The 19,688-nt window shown below is 43.7% G+C and overlaps 1 protein-coding gene across 2 annotated transcripts in view; it reads right to left on the reverse strand.

The window, feature by feature from the left end:
* TTC39B (tetratricopeptide repeat domain 39B) overlaps nucleotides 1–19,688 on the reverse strand; it is a 187,324-nt gene that overhangs the window by 141,289 nt on the left and 26,347 nt on the right. Inside the window, exon 1 of one of the 2 annotated variants that reach the window (XM_037901991.2) lies at nucleotides 7,505–7,738. The exons of the other annotated variant lie outside the window; for it this stretch is intronic. Coding sequence (XP_037757919.1) covers nucleotides 7,505–7,549 — 45 coding nt within the window. The 5' untranslated portion in view covers nucleotides 7,550–7,738. Of the gene's footprint in view, nucleotides 1–7,504; nucleotides 7,739–19,688 lie in introns of those variants that run through there. 2 annotated transcript variants of the gene reach the window in all.

A 19,688-nucleotide genomic window follows, 5' to 3' on the forward strand; every position in this document is an offset into this window, starting at 1 on the left:
GGGCTGTTCTCATCTTGGTATTCTTGCGCCTCAGGTCAGGGGAAAGCAAGTCACAAAGTTCCATGAAAGTGCCCTTACGCATGCGAAAGTTTCGCAGCCACTGGGAATCATCCCAGACCTGCAACACTATGAGGTCCCACCAGTCTGTGCTTGTTTCCTGAGCCCAGAATCAGCGTTCCACATGAACCTGCCCCATTAGCACCATGATGCCCACATTGGCAGGGTCCGTGCTTTGAGAGAAGTCTGTGTCCATGTCCTCATCGCTCACAGCACCACGCTGACGTCGCCTACTCGCCCGGTATCGCTTTGCCAGGTTCTGGTGCTGCATATACTGCTGGATAATGCGTGTAGTGTTTCATGTGCTCCTAATTGCCAAAGTGATCTGAGCGGGCTCCATGCTTGCCATGGTATGGTGTCTGCACAGAAAAAAGGCACGGAACAATTGTCTGCCGTTGCCCTGACGGAGGGAGGGGCGACTGACAACATGGCTTACAGGGTTGGCTTAAAGGGAATTAAAATCAACAAAGGGGGTGGCTTTGCGAGAAACTGAATGGCCCCCTCAAGGATAGAACTCAAAACCTCAAGGACAGAACTCAAAACTGTGTTTAGCAGGCCGTTGGATTTCACAGAGGGAGGGAGGAGAAAATGAATACAAAACGAATCTGGTCTATTTCTTGTTTTGAGCCACTTCATCTATCTTTATAGATCTTGCTGGCAGCAGACTGTGCAGTACGACTGCTAGCCATCGTTATCTCCTGGGTGCTCGGCGTAAGACGGTGCAATATGACTACTGGCCATCGTCTTCTGCTAGCTGCCGATTAAAAGACAGTGTACTGCCCGTAGGACTGAATCGCCACGAGACAAAACAAGGGAAATAACCTGGCTGAGTCACTCCCATGTTTGCCCAGGTGCCCAGTTAAAAGAGCACCCAGGACTACATCGACGATGGCTACCAGTCATACTGCACTGTCTGCTGCCAAAAGGCAATAAACTGCTGCTGTGTAGCAATGCAGTACCACATCTGCCAACACAAAGGAGACATACGGTGACAGTGAGCTGAGCGGGCTCCATGCTTGCCGTGGTATGGTGTCTGCACAGGTAACTCAAGAAAAAAGGCGCAAAACGATTGTCTGCCCTTGCTTTCTCGGAGGGAGGGAGGGAACGGGGGCCTGACGATATGTACCCAGAACCACCCGCGACAATGTTTTAGCCCCATCAGGCACTGGGATTTCTACCCAGAATTTAAATGTGCGGCGAAGACTGCGGGAACTGTGGGATAGCCACCCACAGTGCAACGCTCCAGAAGTCGACGGTTGCCTCGGTACTGTGGACACACTCCGCTGACTACATGCACTTAGAGCATTTGTGTGGGGACACACACAATCAACTGTATAAAAACGCTTTCTACAAAACTCACTTCTATAAATTCGACCTAATTTTCATAGTGTAGAGATACCCTAAGCAATGGGGTGGGGGTGGAATGAAGAGAATGGAAGACAAAAAGGGCACATTAGACTCTCCTATTAAAAACAAAAACAAAACAAAAAACAAACACTCATATGCATCTAACAACTTTTCAATTGCTTTATTATACAAACATCTTCCCTTCTCCTCCTCCCCCAATTTTGGTCAGACATAGGTCCAGAGAGATTACGCATTGTATTCAGCAAAAACAACGAGTCCTTGTGGCACCTTAGAGACTAACAAATTTATTTTAGTCTAAGGTGCCACAAGGACTCCTCGTTGTTTTTGCTGATAGAGACTAACACGGCTACCACTCTGAAACCTGTCATCGTATTCAGAGATTTCATAGTTTTCCTACTATTGCATTTTCAATGGGCAAAGATTTATTTTTCCACTTCAAGATTTATAGGGCTACCTGGATTTTCTTCAACTTTCACAAGATTCTTTGGTGGAGAACATACATTGAAAACTTCAGATCAACAGAAGCATTTGGAATTGTGTGCCACTGAATGCAGGATTCATCGAATGAAACTGTTTTGCAAACTTTAGCCTTCACTAACAAATAAGTCCAAAAACTCTGAAGTGCATTTTCCTTCTGTATTCCTGAACTCTGAGGCCATGCCTACACTACAAAGTTTGGTTAATGCAAACATATAGCATTTGTCGGCATATAGCCGCTGACTTTTAGATATTGCCTGGACGTGCGCGTACACTGGGCTGCTTGCATTGGCGCTACTGCACGAGTGGTTGGGTTGATGAAAACTGCAGAGCACATAGGGAGGTATCCCAGCGTGCTGCGCAACCCCATATGGCACAAAGTCTTATGGGATATTTTCACATTGCTTTCTGGAAAACCAGCAATTTGCCCAGGGATTCCCACAATACTACTTTCAACATAGCATAGTGCTTGTTCTATCCCATAATTTTTGCATCTTTTTTAAAACTCCCACAGTACTGTATGTTGCTTTTTGGTCTCTGCCATCTCTCTAGCAGAAGCATGGACCTTGCACAGCTCAGCACAATTCTTATAACTGTTGTTAATACAGCAAGTGTAATTCTATTGTACTTGCGTACCTTCAATGAGTATTACTACAACAGCGAGTGCGAGGAGGATGAAGAGGTGATGTTCAACCACAATGACTGGATACTAATGGACATAGTGAATAAAAATAGCATGTTGCTGCTGGCATTCCTGGAATAGCTATCCATGGTGGATTATCACTTCTGGGCCCAAGATACAAGCACCGATAGATGGGATTGCACCCTAGGGATCATAGCAATAGTGAAGACCTTTCAGATGAGAAAGGCCACATTCCTCGATCTGTGTTCTGTGTCCACCTCAGCATTCAGAGCAAGGAAACCAGACGGACAACTGCTTTGGCAGTGGAGAAGCAACTGGCAGTCACACAATGCTGGATTGCTATCGGTCAGAGACTACTCACTTTGGAGTTCAAAAATCCACAGTGGGGAACCATTGTCATCCAAGTGTGCAAGGCCATTAAGCATATCCTACTGCCCACGACTGAGACTTTAGGCAATGTGCAGGAAAGAGTAGATGGATTTTCAGCAATGGGGTGCCCAAACTGGGGCATAAACAGCACACACAGCCTTATTTTGGCACCATCCCACCTTGCTAGCAAGTACATAGATAGGTATTTTTCCATGGTTATGCAAATCCTAGTGAATCAGTGAGGGTACTTCAATGACCATGTGGGCTAGTCAGCAAAAGTACATGATGCTTACATCTTTAAGAACACAGAACTTTTCCAAAAGCTGCAAGCAGAGATACTGTTCTTCCCCAACTGGTGCATTCCCATTGACAAGGCTGAAAGGTTGAAATAGTGATCCAGGGAACCCAGCCTACCCTTTGCTTCCCTGGCTCCTGAAGCTGTACACTCCCCATCTTCACAGCACTAGAGAAAGATTCAACTAGCAGCTGTTGAATGTACACAGCTCAGTTGGCCTGGAGACAATGAATGAGACAGATGTCTTTAGCCTTCTGTAGGACTGCGGACTAGACCCTGAGCTGAGACACTCTGCCCTTGGAGGAGGCTGAGAGGACCTGCTGGGACTGCCGTACACCACTTACGCCAAGGACACTGAGGACCTGCAAGCTACAGAGCCACACCAATGGACTAGGGTAGGAAGTAGCCCAGGGGAACAAGACCTTGGTCAGGTTGTGCTGTTGCAGTATGAGTCAATGTGTTTTAGCAGGATCCTTGCTGACCCAATGGTGGGATCCCCTGCCACTGACAGGGGCCCTGGGCTAGGACCTGGTGAAATAGAGCAGGCTTGGATCCCCTTAACTCCTCCTGTCAACCCCAATCCAAGCCCCTAGACTGTGTGTGCTGTCTGCCTTAGCCAGGAGGTGAGGCTACAGACTGCTTAATTGCCTGCTTTTCTGCCCCACCTGGAAGGCCAGAACCATTGACTGTGTTTGCTGTCTGCCTTAGCCAGAAAGCTAGGCTAACAACTATCTCATTGCTATTGCTCTGTCTTGCCTGGAGGCCCAGAGCCATTGACTGAGAGTAAAAAGAAAAAGAGTACTTGTGGCACCTTAGAGACTAACACATTTATTTGAGGATAAGCTTTCGTGAGCTACAGCTCACTTCATCGGATGCATGCAGTGGAAAATACAGTGGGGAGATTTTATATACGCAGAGAACATGAAACAATGGGTGTTACCATCACTCTTGTTAGAGAACATGAAACAATGGGTGTTACCATACACACTGTAACAAGAGTGATGGTAACACCCATTGTTTCATGTTCTCTGCGTATATAAAATCTCCCCACTGTATTTTCCACTGCATGCATCTGATGAAGTGAGCTGTAGCTCATAAAAGCTTATGCTCTAATAAATTGGTTAGTCTCCAAGGTGCCACAAGTACTCCTTTTCTTTTTGCGGATACAGACTAACATGGCTGCTACTCTGAAACCTGACAGAGTACTGTTCACCCTAGCCAGGAAGCCTGGGTTAGGGACTACAAATTAACTGTTAATTGCCTGACTCAGCAGGTCAGAGTGGCCCCTACATATGCAAAGAAACAGAGAACAGCACATGGTAAAAACATTTTAGCAGCACTTTAAAGGGGTGACATACTTTAAAAACACCAAATAAACAAACATTCACATTTACGTATTAAAAACATACTACGATGTTTCATTCATGTTACAAAACATGTTGTGCATTGTGGTTAATCCTGTGGTAGCACAGTTCACAGCAGCATGCGTAGGGGAAAGTTCCCCTGCAATAGGAGAGAAACAAGGCCACTATTCCCAGAAATGTTTGGGAGAGGATTGCAGAGTACCTCCATGAAAGTTTCAGCAAGGTTGCTGAAGAGGATGAGAGGGACAGCCCTATTCAGGGGAACAAAGCAACTCCAAGTGGTCCCAGCAGCCTAATCCAATGACCCAAAGAATGGAAAAGTGGATGCCATCTTTCTTCCACCTCTATCGAAACTGAGGTCACTGATCTTAAGTAGACTATGTAATTCTGACTATCCTACTATTTTTCTATATTGTGTGTTATAACTGTGTTGGTTCCAGGATATTAGACAAGGTGGGTTAGGTAACATCTTTTATTGGACCACTTTCTCTTGGTGAGAGAAGTTTTTGAGCTTACACACCTTTTGAAAGCTTGTCTCTCTCATCAACAGAAGTTGGTCCAATAAAAGATATTACCTCAACCACCTTGTCATACTAATTTTCTAACATTTTAGAACTTAAGTGAGCAGTTAAACATCAGTGCCTTTGTTTTCTAAACTTGCAGATGGGACAGATACCATTTTCAAATGGGGAAAGGAGGAAGAGGAGATCTTGGGCAATGAAATGTAAAAAATGCTTATAAGGAACAACATAGGTACACATTTATCCAAGCTCCCTTCCCCTTTATAAGAAGGCTCATCTGTGCTTCCCTAGCAGAACTGCCTTGAAATCCTTGTGACTGTTGTGGTATGAGTAAGTAGGCTGAGTACAAGGCAGGCAAGGGGTTGGGGGAGGAGAAAGAGTATGGTTGAATGGCAAAAGTCAAGGGGTTACACTAGATAGGCATACTTCAGAAAATGAAAGTGAAGCCAATAGAAAGGAACATGAAGTATTATCAAAGTTTAAGCTGGAAATCAGGAGGACTGAAAGGAATTAACCACACAGAAAGCTAACTTGGGCACCCTTGTAGATAGTTCCGTTAAAGCTTTTGCTGAAAGTCAGTGGGAATCACAAAAAGTAGTTAATATTGGAATGTTTAAAGATTGGAATAGAAAAATATTAGAAGAAAATGGCACATCCTCACCTGGAATAGCGTTCCATAATCTCAAAAGAAGATACAGAAGACATAGAAGTCCAGAAACAGGAAATAAAGTAATCAGAAGACTGGAGAGGCTGTCTGAAGAGTGTGAAAAAAATTCAGACTATTTAGTTGAGAGGCGGCTATCCAAAGAACAGTATAAACCATAGGAACAGAGTAGGGTACTCAATTAAATTGAAAGGCAATATGTTTAAAACTAATGCAAGAAAGTGCTTGTTTAAAAATACAACTCATAATTGACCTGCCATGAAATATCACTGGAGCAAAGAGCTTAGCAGAAATCAAAAAGTTAGACATTTATTTAGATGAGAACACCTAGTATGACAAAAGATAAAATAAATTCCTCCTTACTTCAGGGCATGAGCTAACCACTGACTGACAGGGAGCCTTAAGTAGTACTGCAAAAAGAAGGGAGAATAACAGAACCAAGGAGACAGAGCGCAAACCACAGCAAGAAGGAAACAAAAATTTGAAGCAAAGGCTAAAAGCAGAGAACTCCAAGGTGAGAATTCAGTGTCTGCCCCCCTGTCACACCAAATCCACCCCTGGTTACAGAACTGTGCTCCAGAACCTCAGTTTTGTGTTTGTTTTGAAGTTGTTTCTAGCCCTCAAAATGTGAGCCAAATGAAAACCAATGCAGCGCTGTCCTGAACCAGGAGATTCCAGCAGCTCCCTCAATGCCTATTCTTATATGTTCATACTTCATGTTTTCACAAAGACAGCATGAACATTAAATTAGTAAACACTCTCTGATGACAGACATAATATTCAGGATTAATAGGGAAGATCCCCACTCCCCTCTTATTTTCCCTGTACCCACTTAGTACTTTTAAAGAGTAAACAGACTAGACTGTAAGTTATAAAAGAGTTGAAAGCTGGTACTACAACTGTTATGGAGTAGCCCTGCCAATTGTTGCATTTATTTATTTCTTGGTTTGCAATGTTACTCTCTGTAGCTCCGAGATGCTCCGAAAACAGGAAAGTCTGTGCAAATTATCATTACTCTGAATAGTCAGTTTCACTAGTCAACAGACCTAAAAACAGGAGAGGAGGAAAGTTACTGCTTATAACAAAACTAGGTGCGTGACTCAGACAGAAGTGGTATTGTTTGCCCACGTCCCTCTCAGCCGCCTACAGAGAATGACAGGGGCAGCGAAACACAGGTAGTGTCAGTTTCATCATCAAGTTTCGTTTCCCCGACTCCCTCCCTCCGGTTCGTGCTCCTGCTTGACAGCGATTCTATAGCGCCGACCCCGGCCACTGACAGAGGCGCCGACCCAGCCGCCGCCTCGTTACCCGCAGCGCCCTACGGAGCCGCCAGAGGAAGCGCCACATCCCCGGGGGGAGAGAGCAGGACTAACGGGGGAGAGGGGAAGCGGCAGCAGGGATGGATAGAGGGAGGCGGACGGGGGAGACCGAGCGTCTTAACAGCCCCTCCGGAGCAGGGGCAGGGCGCGGAGCAGCGCTGCGCTCCCCTGGGGCCGCCAGCTCGCGGCTTCCCCGCCCAGGACTCCCCGGGCCAAAGGGGCCGCCGATGTCCGCGGGCCCGCCCCCGCCTCAGGGCACCTCCTGCCCGCGCTCTCCCCACCTGTTGGCCGCGACCCCGCTACCGGCTCGGCCCCCGCCCTGCCCGCCGGCGGGCAGCACAGGGCAGCGGCTGGGGGCGCGGGGCCGGACCCCGCTCGGGGCGGGGGGCGCGGAGCCCCGGGGAACCCTACTCGCCGGCCGTGTTACCTCCTCGCCAGCGCCCTCCTCCGCTGCGCTGCCCGCGCACGCCATGTTCGCGCTGCCCGCGCACGGGGCCGCCGGCTTCTCTCAACGGCCGGCTGGCGGCGGCGCCTCCCTCCGCGGCCGCTTCACTCCCGCGCCAGGCGCTGCCCGCTGCCCCCTTCCCTGCGGTCGCCGGCGTGGAGTCTGCGGCCACCCTTCGCCGGCCCAGCGAGGAAGAGGGAGCCGCTCCTAGGGCCCTGTCCCGCCCCCTCATTTGCATAGCCAACGCCCGGCAGCCTCCTGTGGCTTGGCCCCTCTCATGCCCTACCTTTGGGACCCGCCTCCTCATTTGCATGCCAAGTCCCTCCCACAGGGGGGACGCTGTTGCTTTGAGTACTTTGCTCCGCGGATGGAGCTTTCCCCCTGCGGCCGCCAGGGCATTCCCCTCCCCCGCCCCGCGCCGGCCTTAGCCGCCAGCACCTGTCCCCGGACGGCCACCCATGTCCCCACTTCAGCAGCCAGCCTGCAAATCACACAGCCCAGCCAGCCGCCACGGGCGAGCGCCTCGCCTCCCCGTGCTGCAGCTCTGTCCCCTGCGGCAACAATTGCAGCCACGCCGCCAGCTCGCCTGATTTTATCACCACGGGTCTGATCCTCGGGGCGGTTTTTTAAGCCTCAGTCTGCAAGATACTGAGGACTGCACGCCAAGTAGCTTTCGTTTTAAAATGAAAATGAAGTTGCTGGCGCTCATGGTTGTAGCCCCCAAACTGTATCCGAAAGGGTCAGAAAGGTCAGGAGAAAAGAAAGATAAGCCAGGGTGAACAAAATCTTCTAGTTTAAGGCCAATTTTAAAAAGCAGTTCCCTGTGAGGTAAAACAGCAGTTCAAGAAGGGATAACGGTAACATATTGCAATTTGCATACCGATAAAATTAGTTTGCATATTAGTGTATGCAGTGTTGTAGCAGTGTCCCTCCCAGGATACTAGAAAGAAGAACTGGGTGAGGTAAGATCTTTCACTGGACCAACTTCTGCTGGTGAGAGACAAGCTTTCAAGCTTACGCAGAGCTCTTACAACCCAAAGAATTTCTAAAGTCTGCCTTGTTTACTGGTGGAACTTCCCTGTAGACAATTAAAATAGACTAGTCAGTTTCACTCGGTGATCATTCACTTTCAGGCACTTATTCACTAGTCCAATGATAAAATGTTTGGGAAGCTTGTTTAAAATAAATCAGCGACTGCTGCTTCCATTAGAATATGGGGGGCAGAGGAGGAGACAAACTAATGGAAGTATTTTTTACTGGTTCCCTCTTTCCATGGTCCAAAATTCTAATGTTCTTATTCAGACACCAATCTTGCAGTGAACTCTATGGGGCTGTGCACATGTAAGTCTGGTATTGTCAACTCTTGGCAATCATGAGTCTTGGAGTATTTGGTGATTTTCTTATAACCAGGTAATTTCATGAGAATTTCACTCTTTAAAAAAAATTCTAGCTCTCATGATTGCAGAGAAAAGCTTTTAACTCTTACAGTTCAATAACCACAAGGCAAATAAGATTAAGTTGTTCTGAGTTTCATGTTGCTGCCTGACTCATGACTGAATGCTTGCTGTTAACAAAACCATATCTAAAATGGTTCATTAGCAGGACTACTTGGTAGACTCTCCCACAAGGGGCCAAATCTCAAGATGTTTTGAGCATCTGCAACTCCCTGCAGAGCAGACTGCAAGAGCAGACGTCCCTCAACCCTCTGTCAATGGGAACAGAGGATGTATGGAAAAGCCACTCACCACCCAGAAGGCTCAGGTCCTCAGCAGTCAAAAGTAGGCAGGCAGCAACATCCCAGAGAGATGAGATCTGTCTACTCCTAGCCCATCCCAAGCTAGATAAAGCAGAGTTCACAAAAAGTGTTGGGGGAGAAGGGGTAGATAGAGAAGTACAGCCCTAAAATGAGCACTTCCCTGTTGCATGACCCCCTATCCCTGCCAGCTGGGCTTCAAAGAGTTCTGTTACCTTTTGTTTTTATAAGCAGTGGAGAGCGTGGCTGTCATCTTCTCCTTCTCCCTTCCCCATCCCCCAATCCCTTTCAGATTTAACTAATCACAAACGAAAAAATAATCTGATATCTTTTCTTAGATTCAGCTATACACAGGTGTGACAGTATGGATGGATAAGTAAACTGCCAGCTGCTCTTATATAGTCTTCCGCAAGAAAGCTTTTGCATCAAGTTGCCAGTGAAAACCCATTTATACCAGTATAGCTCTCTAGGACAGATCTGAAAAATACAGAGTGCTATTTTACTCTATAGATGCAGTTTGCAGGCCCATACATGCCTTCCAGTTGAGTCAGTGCACACAAACTTTTCAGCACCATGTGCTAATTGATAGGCTTTTCCCAGCTCCACCTAAACTTGTTACACTTCATATGCAGAGTACTTTTTGCCTTTACATTAGTTACTTCTCATAACTAAACAATTTGTATCCCCTTTTTACAGATGGAGTAACCCCCTTACTCAAATGAGAAGAATGGTTACAATCTAAAGGGCCAACAAAACACAGTTAGACACAGAAGGCCCGTAGTTCACCCCTAATGGGGTAAGAATACTATCATGGAGAAAGAAAAGGAAGAAAACTGTAAGGAGGAACTGACTAAGTAATTACTACAAGCAGTATACCAAATCCCACAAGGCCACCTTCCCTCACTTCCCCACCCCCAATGAGTAAGTCCCCCTACAGAAGGGCCAACATAATTACCCCATTTGGAAAAGAAGAGAGGGGTGCAGAAAACAAAAGCATATAGATCCCTTCAAAACCATCGGGTTTCTGCACAAGGAGGATTAAAAGTCTACACATGAGGATGCCTCAACATTACCCAGATCACTCATTGTTTCTTTTCTTCTTAAGAACTTGGCTCCTGCTCTAGCAAGGAGCATCTCTGGCCTAGCATTCTCATCTTTCCTCCTGCCCCACAATTTTTTCTAAGGGAGTATGCACAGTTTGGGGTGCCTGGTATGAGCAGAAACTGGCATTTACTGAGGATAAGCTGAGAGCTCTGGCTGAGCCCTCAATTTCCCCCCCAGGGTTCCCCATCTGAAGATTGGGAGAGTTAGCAACATTTTTCCCCTCAGTCTTTTACACCATCTCCCTTTGGGGAAAAGATCCTTGGCTTTTTATTGGTTCAGAAGCTCTGACTTTTCCCAGCTTCCATGGCCTGCTTTCTGAGGAGGTGGGCTTTCATTGCTTTGATTAGCCTGGGGTTATCCCTAAAGGACAAACAGAACCTGCTGATTATAAAAGCCTCCACTACCTTTTAAATCCTAAGACTAACTCATTCATGTTTCTACATTCACTTGCTTTAGCCTTGTATAATAATTCTGTAATTTTCTCTATTTAATAAATCTTCATATGATTTATTATAGGATTGGTTACAAGCTTTGTCCGTGGTGTGAGATCTAAAGCACAACTGACCTTTTAGGGCTAGGAGTAACCTGAATATTGCTGTGATTCCTTGTCTTAAGGGCCATCTGTCACAGAGACACCCTCACTTGCATAGCAAGATAGACTGGAGAATCCAAGGGGACTGTCTATGACTCTTAAAGCTATTAAAGTGCCTGAGGAGTTTGCACTTGCTGCAGCTAGTTAGTGAAATTTTAGTTCAGGGCACAAATCTCAAATTGGTTGTGAGTTCTGCTTTTTTAAACAGTCTGCCCTGAGGTTGGTACTCACACTCTTGTGCCACTGTTGGGAGTGTCACATCCTGTTATTAATGTGCTGACTAGCATGAGCCTCCTCAGTGTTAGAGTATTATTGCAGCTTCTGAATACAGTATCTAGCATTTTTACCCATACAAACATGCATTCCCAGCTTGTGTGCATGCAAAGTTCTTGTGCAACCTACATTTTGAAAAGTAAATGATTTTGGGTAAGCAACCTGAGTGAACTTGAAAGGGGGCTTCTTTATAGTACCTCAGGTTAGTCACCTCAAGATTGACACACTCCAAGTCCCTAACTGTATTTGAAAACTTAGGCCTACATGTATACAAGGCAGCATCTCCCTCATTCAGTGCAAATGGTGCATTAGAACTACCTTGAAGCAAGATCAGTCATCTTTAGATTAAGACAATACCTAACACTGAACAACAGATCAAATTCTTAATAGGATAGCCAAGTTTTGAAGACATTGCTATTATTAGGTCCAATAAATTGCAAGCTTGCATTAGTCATCACACTGCCCACATGTGCAGATACTTTATCAGGAAATAGCTAACAGGAACCACAGAAAAACTCAATTTAGAACAAGATAGGAAAAAACTCCTGTAAAAATAGTACTCTTAGGGAATCAACAGAAGATCAGCACCTTAAGCTAGACAGAGTAGGGCATCAGTTTCAAAGGGACAAAAATTCTTACATTCCTAGACTTGCCCAATCCCTCAGGGATGTCTTAACAGTCTCTCACATTTACTAGGCTTGTATACAGTGCATACGTCCCTAGCAGAAGAGGAGCGGGGGGTGGAGGGGAAAAGAATCAACCGATCTCTAGATTTTCCCTTGTCTTAGGGATGCTGGCCAGTCTTCCCCATTACCAAGTCCCTTCACCTCCTGGAAGCCCCACTGATTCTCTCTCTTCCAGGAAGATTTTTATTTTCAAATACCTAATACACATCCTCCCAGGCATAACAAGAGAATTATCCCACCACTTATAAGAAGGAAGGAGCAGGCTTACTTTCTTGTTCCTTTGATTCTAGTGGGCAGGCACTGATTTCTAGCAGATGTTAAAGGCAGGAGTCAACCACAGCTCCTGTAGAGCATTAACCCCTTCCCTCCCTGACCCCATGTAGGGTTTATACATCCCAATACACCATATCACTTCCCTCTTCAGTTTCCTCCAAACTTTCACACCAAGCACAACTCTGCAGTCCTCTCTTTCCTCTGCTCTTTGTGCCTAGTCATCCCTTTTGTAGCTTCTCCCCACTCTCACCTCTGTGACTTCTTCCATACTCTCACCTCATGCCTAGTCTTCACTTGTTTTCCAATACTGGAGATGTTTACAAACTCCTCTTTCAAGTCTTGCCTCAAAACAGACTCTTTTCCCTGAAGCATTAGTAAGCCACACAAAGTACTAATATTTATTTAGAAATTAAACACTTCAAAAAACCCAGTACTGCACTAACGTGATAAACCTACCTTCTGCTGAAGTGTACGTTATGTCAGAGTTTTATATTCTCTACTTCGTACTTCATTAATTTAATCACACAAATAATTCCAATGATTTCAGTGGGCCTACTTCCATGAGTCAGTGCTCCTCAATGTGAGTACAGAATCAGGCCCTTTGACTGTAAGAATTTTGGGGAAGGGACAGCCTTCCTCTACATTTTGTAAAAGATTGAGCAGACTGTTGCTGCTCAATAAGTAATTTATGACCAGATATGGAAACTCTTTTTGAATCTGTATGGTGAAACTAGTATGATTTAGCATAGTAAAAATTGCTTGTAAAACTCATTTCAGGACATTTCAGCTGCATTTTCTAATGGTTGCCTGCTGGATAACTTTTAGTGTTATGCTCCTTTGTCCGCTACCTTCCTCTTTCGATAGTCTTCCCAAACATTTCCCATAAACTGGAAACACAAGTGATGTTTTGAAACATGGTAGCATTTGTAAACACCAATTAGGACTTACTTAGACCAAGACAATCTTCATCTGGGATTAACCACAACCAACCAACACCTTCATAAACACCATTGCCTTTGTCTACACTATGTGCTATGTGGTGTTTAAAAATGTGTCAAATAGAACATATTAGCTAACACATTTTAAAATGCTACAGCGGCATAACTATAGTGCCACAGTATGCTGCGGTATCCCTGTAGTGTAGACGCAGATTACAGCAAAGGAAGAGATTTTCCGTTACTGTAGGAATTCCACCTCCCAAGTGACTCTAAGTAGCTTGACAGAAGCATTCTTCCATCGACCTAGCTGTGTCTACACTGGGGGTTAGGTAAGCATAACTACAGTGTTCAGAGTGTGTGGATTTTTCACACTCCTGAGTGTCAAAGCTATGTTAACCTAAGTTTGAGTGTAGACAAGGCCTTATTTTCCCACTGTAAACAAACCCTTATACAAGGCTACCAAACTGGGAAGAATAAAGTGTGAAATTGTATTTCCTCGTTTATTTGCAAAGAGGAGTAATAGGCTGGGGCCAACATAAACAAATTAAAAATTATGTCAAAATTGGCTTCAACTAGAACAAATGATCTTCTGTGAGTTATTTCACTGAGATTTCATTGTTGCTATAATGTATACTTCAATTAAGATCTATTCCATCTGTTTAAAAATGATAGTTTACCTGTGTGGAAAAAAGTGTCCCATACAATTGTTTCATTTCCTTCTTTATGATCATCAATACAATACAAATCAGACTTCAGTCCTAATGGAATGCTATGGGACATTAGTGCCTGCGAAAGTGCAGTAATACTACAGTCAAGCCGTTCTGTGGAGTAAATATTTCTTAATTACATAAAAGTAAAATTACACTGCCCATGCTGCCTTTTGAATTAAGATTTGCAGCTAAGATACTGTCTCAAACACTATGACAAAGATAAGATTAGTACCCCACACACACAATTTGAGGACATGGTTGAGACTCAAACCCACCTCCACGAGGGGCGTACTTCCCAGCACTGTCTACACTGCCACGTTACAGCGCTCAGAGGAGTGTTTTTTCACACCCCTGAGAGAGAAAGTTGCAGCACTGTAAAATGCCAGTGTAGACAAGCCCTAACATTTCAGATTGTCTCATCGCCATTCTGCACAGGAATGAAAGACTACATAAAGCAAAAGGCAGCAGAGAATGAGAACCCCTTTGATTCCCACTAGAAACTAATACTGGCCTTTCTCATGTGATGTTTTTATTAGCTTCATAAAAGGGAGACGTTTATCTGCAAATTCTCTAGTGAGTGGAGTTGACAGGATCTTTAAAACAACATATTTATTTCACTAAATCCTTTTCAGGTATGTTTGTTGCTTGTTTTGTTGTACTGTTTGTACCCAAAGAAAATGAAATAAAGAAAAGGAAAACTAGGCTGACATCACCTGATGGAAATTTTCTGTATAGCACTTCCAAAAAGTAAAAACAATAATAATAAAATGCTTGAGAGGAAGTAGCTATTTCATCTCTGCCTCCTGGTTTTGTTTTGTCCTCTCTCATACAGTATGTTTTGAACAGAGCAATCTGAGAAGATGGATGCACAGTCTCTCCCATCACCAAGGAATGAAAATGCCTGAATGGAAACAAGACAAAAAACAGACCCAAAATTTCACATGAATGAAAAAATGCACCACTTTCCATAATGGAATTACCATTAATCTCTATGGATATAACTTCCATGCCACCAGTTAGGTGGCAATAGCATACAAACGGAGGATTTCTTGCCATAGGTTCTTAATTCATATTTTAGGAAGCCTGTTTCTTTTCATAAGGCTATTATTAATTTTTTAGGTGTTCCAAAATTCTCTGCCCAAATCTTATATATATTGAACATAAGCTTCTTGTAGACAAAGAAAATCCTGCAGAATGGATGTGTGGGAGCATCTCTTACCAGATCATTTTGTTACCATTTTCAAAAGAGGCTCTCTTTGGTGACAGGCCTGATACCATCACATGGCCCTTGTGGGAGAGAGAGTAAAGACTCTGCCACTGGAGAAATATAGCAGTATCTGTGCTCTGCAGCCTCTGACAAGACCCAACAATACAAGACTGCAGCAGGGGAACAGGATATAGCCCAGTGACTTAGATCCAAGGGTATGGAGCCAATCCAATGCATGTTCTCTGTCTGTACAAATGATAACAATGAAAACTCTTGGTGCATGTGTACATTTTCCACTCATTCCAATCTTTCATTTCAACCAGTAGAATTAATGACTCTACTTAAGAATGGCTTGAGCTGTTGTACCAGCCCAGACTCATTTTTACAGCTATAAACAACAATCACTGATAACTTTGCTTAATTACAACCTATTTTAAAATCACCTATTCAAATAATTTTCCATGAGTTTTAAATATATCAAGCCCTTTATTAGCTAGAAAGGTCTGAAAAAACAAGAGACTCAAATACTAATTTATTTAAAAAGACTTAAAGGGCCCGTCGCAGTTCACGGCAACTATACTTGTATTTTCCTTCCATGGTTCAGCGAGGGTGCCTACTATCCGCTTCCATCTCCTCTAAGCTGTTGCCTTTCTGGACAGAGACATGCATTTCTCTCCCTTCTGACTGGGGTATTCCCAGGATAAACAGTTCCCTGCCTTCACTGTGTATTGCTCAGCAAAGATACTCTGCCTAAACAGACCTGCTTGCTTTCTCTTCACTTTCAGAGTCTGATAACAGTGTCACTGTTACAGATTAAAGTTATCACACAGTTCTTTCTAAGGAAGCTGACTTTATTCTTAAGGTAAAAAGCATTAAACATATTAAAAACAATAAAAGAACCCACATGCATCCTAATAACCTTACCAGGCACCACCCCACCCAAGTGGTTTCTTTTGTGGTTACAAGCTTCCACTCAGAACAAGCACACAATCTTACGAGGCCTCAGTAGCCCAAGTCCTTCCCCCATAAGAAGTGGGGTCCTCCCTGGACCAGGATTCCTGTCAATTTGCTGGATCAGGAAGAAGGCCCTGTGTCAGTTAAAAACATCCAAAGTATTTTCTTTGCCTGTTGGTCTCTGGAGAATCCAGTTGGAACTAGTACATGCATATCTCCCCAAGAGGGTGGCTTCAAAGGCTGAAAACAGAGGAGGTTCATAAATGTCCCCCTTCCGTACTAGAGAAGGTACATGCAATGCCACAACGCATACACATTTTACATTTTTAATACACTTTACCACAATGGCATTAACCCTAATTCAATAAGGTTTCACTTAATTCAATAAAGTTCAATGAGAACATAAGAATGACCATACTGGGTCAGACCTATGGTCCAGCTAGCACAGCATTCTGTCTTCTGACAGTGGCTAGTGCCAGATACTTCAGAGGGAATGAACAGAACAGGGCAATTATCAAGTGATCTATTCCCTGCCATCCAGTTCCAGCATCTGGCAGTCAGAGATTTAGGGACACCCAGAACATGGGATTGCATTCCTCACCATCTTGGCTAATAGCCACTGATGGACCTATCCTCCATGAACTTATCAAATTCTTTTTTGAACTAAGTTATACTTTTGATCTTCACAACGACCCCCTGGCAATGAGTTCCACAGATTGACTGTGTATTGTATGAGAAAGTACTTCTTCATGTTTGTTTTAAACCTGCTGCCTAATAACTTCATTGGGTGACCCTGTCATGCTGTCAACCATGAGTGCCAAATTCCAGGCAGACTGTCAAAAAGCAGGGCAGAAACCCCAAACTGGTTGCATGTTCTATAATTAGATTACAGTAACAACTGTGAACTTTCTAAAGCACTAGAATGGACAATCCCTTTGGTCTATCTTTTCACCTAGGCCAGCTGGACTGTGATAGATAGTCACTTTACACCAAAAATCACAACAATATTCAGGTTACTCCCAGCCCCAAAGGACCAGTCATTTATCCCAGCTCAATTATTCTCAGATCTCAAACAAATACAATGCCTGTAGCCAATCCTGTAATAAACTAAGGCTATGTCTACACTACAGCCCTTACAGCAGCACAGCTGTACTTCTGCAGCTGCAACACTGTAAGGTCTCTGTGTAGCTGCTTTATGCCAGGAGAGCTTTCCCGTCAGCATAATTAAACCACCCCCAATGAGTGGCAGTAGTTATGTCGGCAGAAGAGCATCTTCTGCTAACAGCACTGTCCACACCGGCATTTTTGTTGGTGAAACTTATGTTGGTCAGGGTTTTTTCCCACCCCTAATCAACAAAAGTTTTACTAATAAAAGTGCTAGTGTAGACAGTGTAAAGATTTATTAACTAAGAAAAGAAAAGAGAGTTATTTACAAGGAGAAAACAGGAAACATTCATATACAAATGAGTTATAGTCTTAGATTTAAAAAAGTATTATAAGCTTCTATAATAAGCAACTCCATAGGTCTTTTAGGGCTGACCCATGCCAAGCAGCATGAGGATCTCTTGCTTATGTTTAGGAATCTTTGCCCCTCAGAGTCCAGACTAACTAGGAAGGTGCGACAAGTTTCTAATGATATGGAGGAGTGTGATGATATGGTGTATAAGAAATGTATACACCTTTTTTGTTTTCGTAAAGGGAAATCATGCCTCACCAATCTACTAGAATTTATTGAGGGGGTTGACAAGCGTGTGGACCAAGGGGGATCCAGTGGATATAGTGTACTTAGATTTTCAGAAAGCCTTTGACAAGGTCCCTCACCAAAGGCTCTTAAGCAAAATAGGCTGTCATGGAATAAGAGGGAAGGTCCTCTTGTGGATTGGTAACTGGTTAAAAGATAGGAAACAAAGGGTAGGAATAAATGGTCAGTTTTCAGAATGGAGAGAAGTAAATAGTAGTGTCCCTCAGGGGTCTGTACTGGGCCTGGTCCTATTCAACATATTCATAAATGATCTGGAAAAAGGGGTAAACAGTGAGGTGGCAAAATTTGCAGATGATACAAAACTACTCAAGATAGTTAAGTCCCAAACAGACTGCGAAGAGCTACAAAAGGATCTCTCAAAACTGGGTGACTGGGCAACAAAATGGCAGATGAAATTCAATGTTGATAAATGCAAAGTAATGCACATTGGAAAATATAATCCCAACTATACATATAAAATGATGGGGTCTAAATTAGCTGTTACAACTCAAGAAAGAGATCTTGGAGTCATTGTGGATAGTTCTCTGAAAACATCCACTCAATGTGCAGCGGCAGTGAAAAAAGCAAACAGAATGTTGGGAATCATTAAGAAAGGGATAGATAATAGGACAGAAAATATCATATTGCCTCTATATAAATCCATGGTACACCCATATCTTGAATACTGCGTGCAGATGTGGTCACCCCATCTCAAAAAAGATATATTGGAATTGGAAAAGATTCAGAAAAGGGCTACAAAAATGATTAGGGGTATGGAATGGCTTCCGTATGAGGAGAGATTAATAAGATTGTGACTTTTCAGCTTGGAAAAGAGATGACGAAGGGGAGATATGATAGAGGTCTATAAAATCATGACTGGTGTGGAGAAAGTAAATAAGGAAGTGTTATTTACTCCTTCTCATAACACAAGAACTAGGGGTCACCAAATGAAATAGGCAGCAGGTTTAAAATAAACAAAGGAAATATTTCTTCACACAATGCACAGTCAACCTGTGGAACTCCTTGCCAGAGGATGTTGTGAAGGTCAAGACTATAACAGGGTTCAAAAAAGAACTAGATAAGTTCATGGAGGGTAGGTCCATCAATGGCTATTAGCCAGGATGGGAAGGGATGGTATTCCTAGCTTGTTTGCTAGAAGCTGGGAAATGGGTGACAGGGGATGGTTCACTTGATGATTACCTATTCTGTTCATTCCCTCTGGACACCTGGCATTGGCCATTGTCGGAAGACAGGATGCTGGGCTAGATGGACCTTTGGTCTGACCCAGTATGGCTGTTCTTATGTTCTTAAGTGTTTAATGGAACACAGCAGACTTTGTAAAAGGATAGGGCACATAGTCTCTACTGTGATGAGGTGAAGGAAGCCTTGAATGAATGTTGCCTATTAGTACCTTGCAAATCAATCAGTCAGGGATGCCCAGAAATGTTATCCAGCTGACAAACAGGGAAAGCATTTTGGCATCTTATCAAAGTCGCTTCTATGTTAATTTTCTGCTCTCTTTCAAAGTTTTCAATAAAGTATTGTGATAGAAATATTCCACGAGTTCTACATGCCAGAGAGTATTTACATTCTGATTTATCCTAAATAACTTCCATTGTTAATTTTTAAATGGCATTAACTCTCAGGATGAACATCCACAAGCCATTCAGCATCTTGTGATTATTTAGGGCAAATTATTAACAAGACAAGATATTTCACACTCAAAAATATATTAGTTTAGCTACATTAACTGAAGTACCCCTAATATATAGCCTCCAAAGAACTGCACTCTTGGGGAAAATCCGACTGCATCCTGTCCCATCTCTCCCAAATCCATGGGTATTTTAAATACTGTTTACTTTATGTATATGATTTCCTGTGGTCCTTGTGACCATGGTATCTGAGCACTTTACATACTTTCATGCAGTGGTGGGC

This window comes from Chelonia mydas, chromosome 5 (genome assembly GCF_015237465.2).
Source record: "Chelonia mydas isolate rCheMyd1 chromosome 5, rCheMyd1.pri.v2, whole genome shotgun sequence".
Taxonomy (NCBI): domain Eukaryota; kingdom Metazoa; phylum Chordata; order Testudines; family Cheloniidae; genus Chelonia; species Chelonia mydas.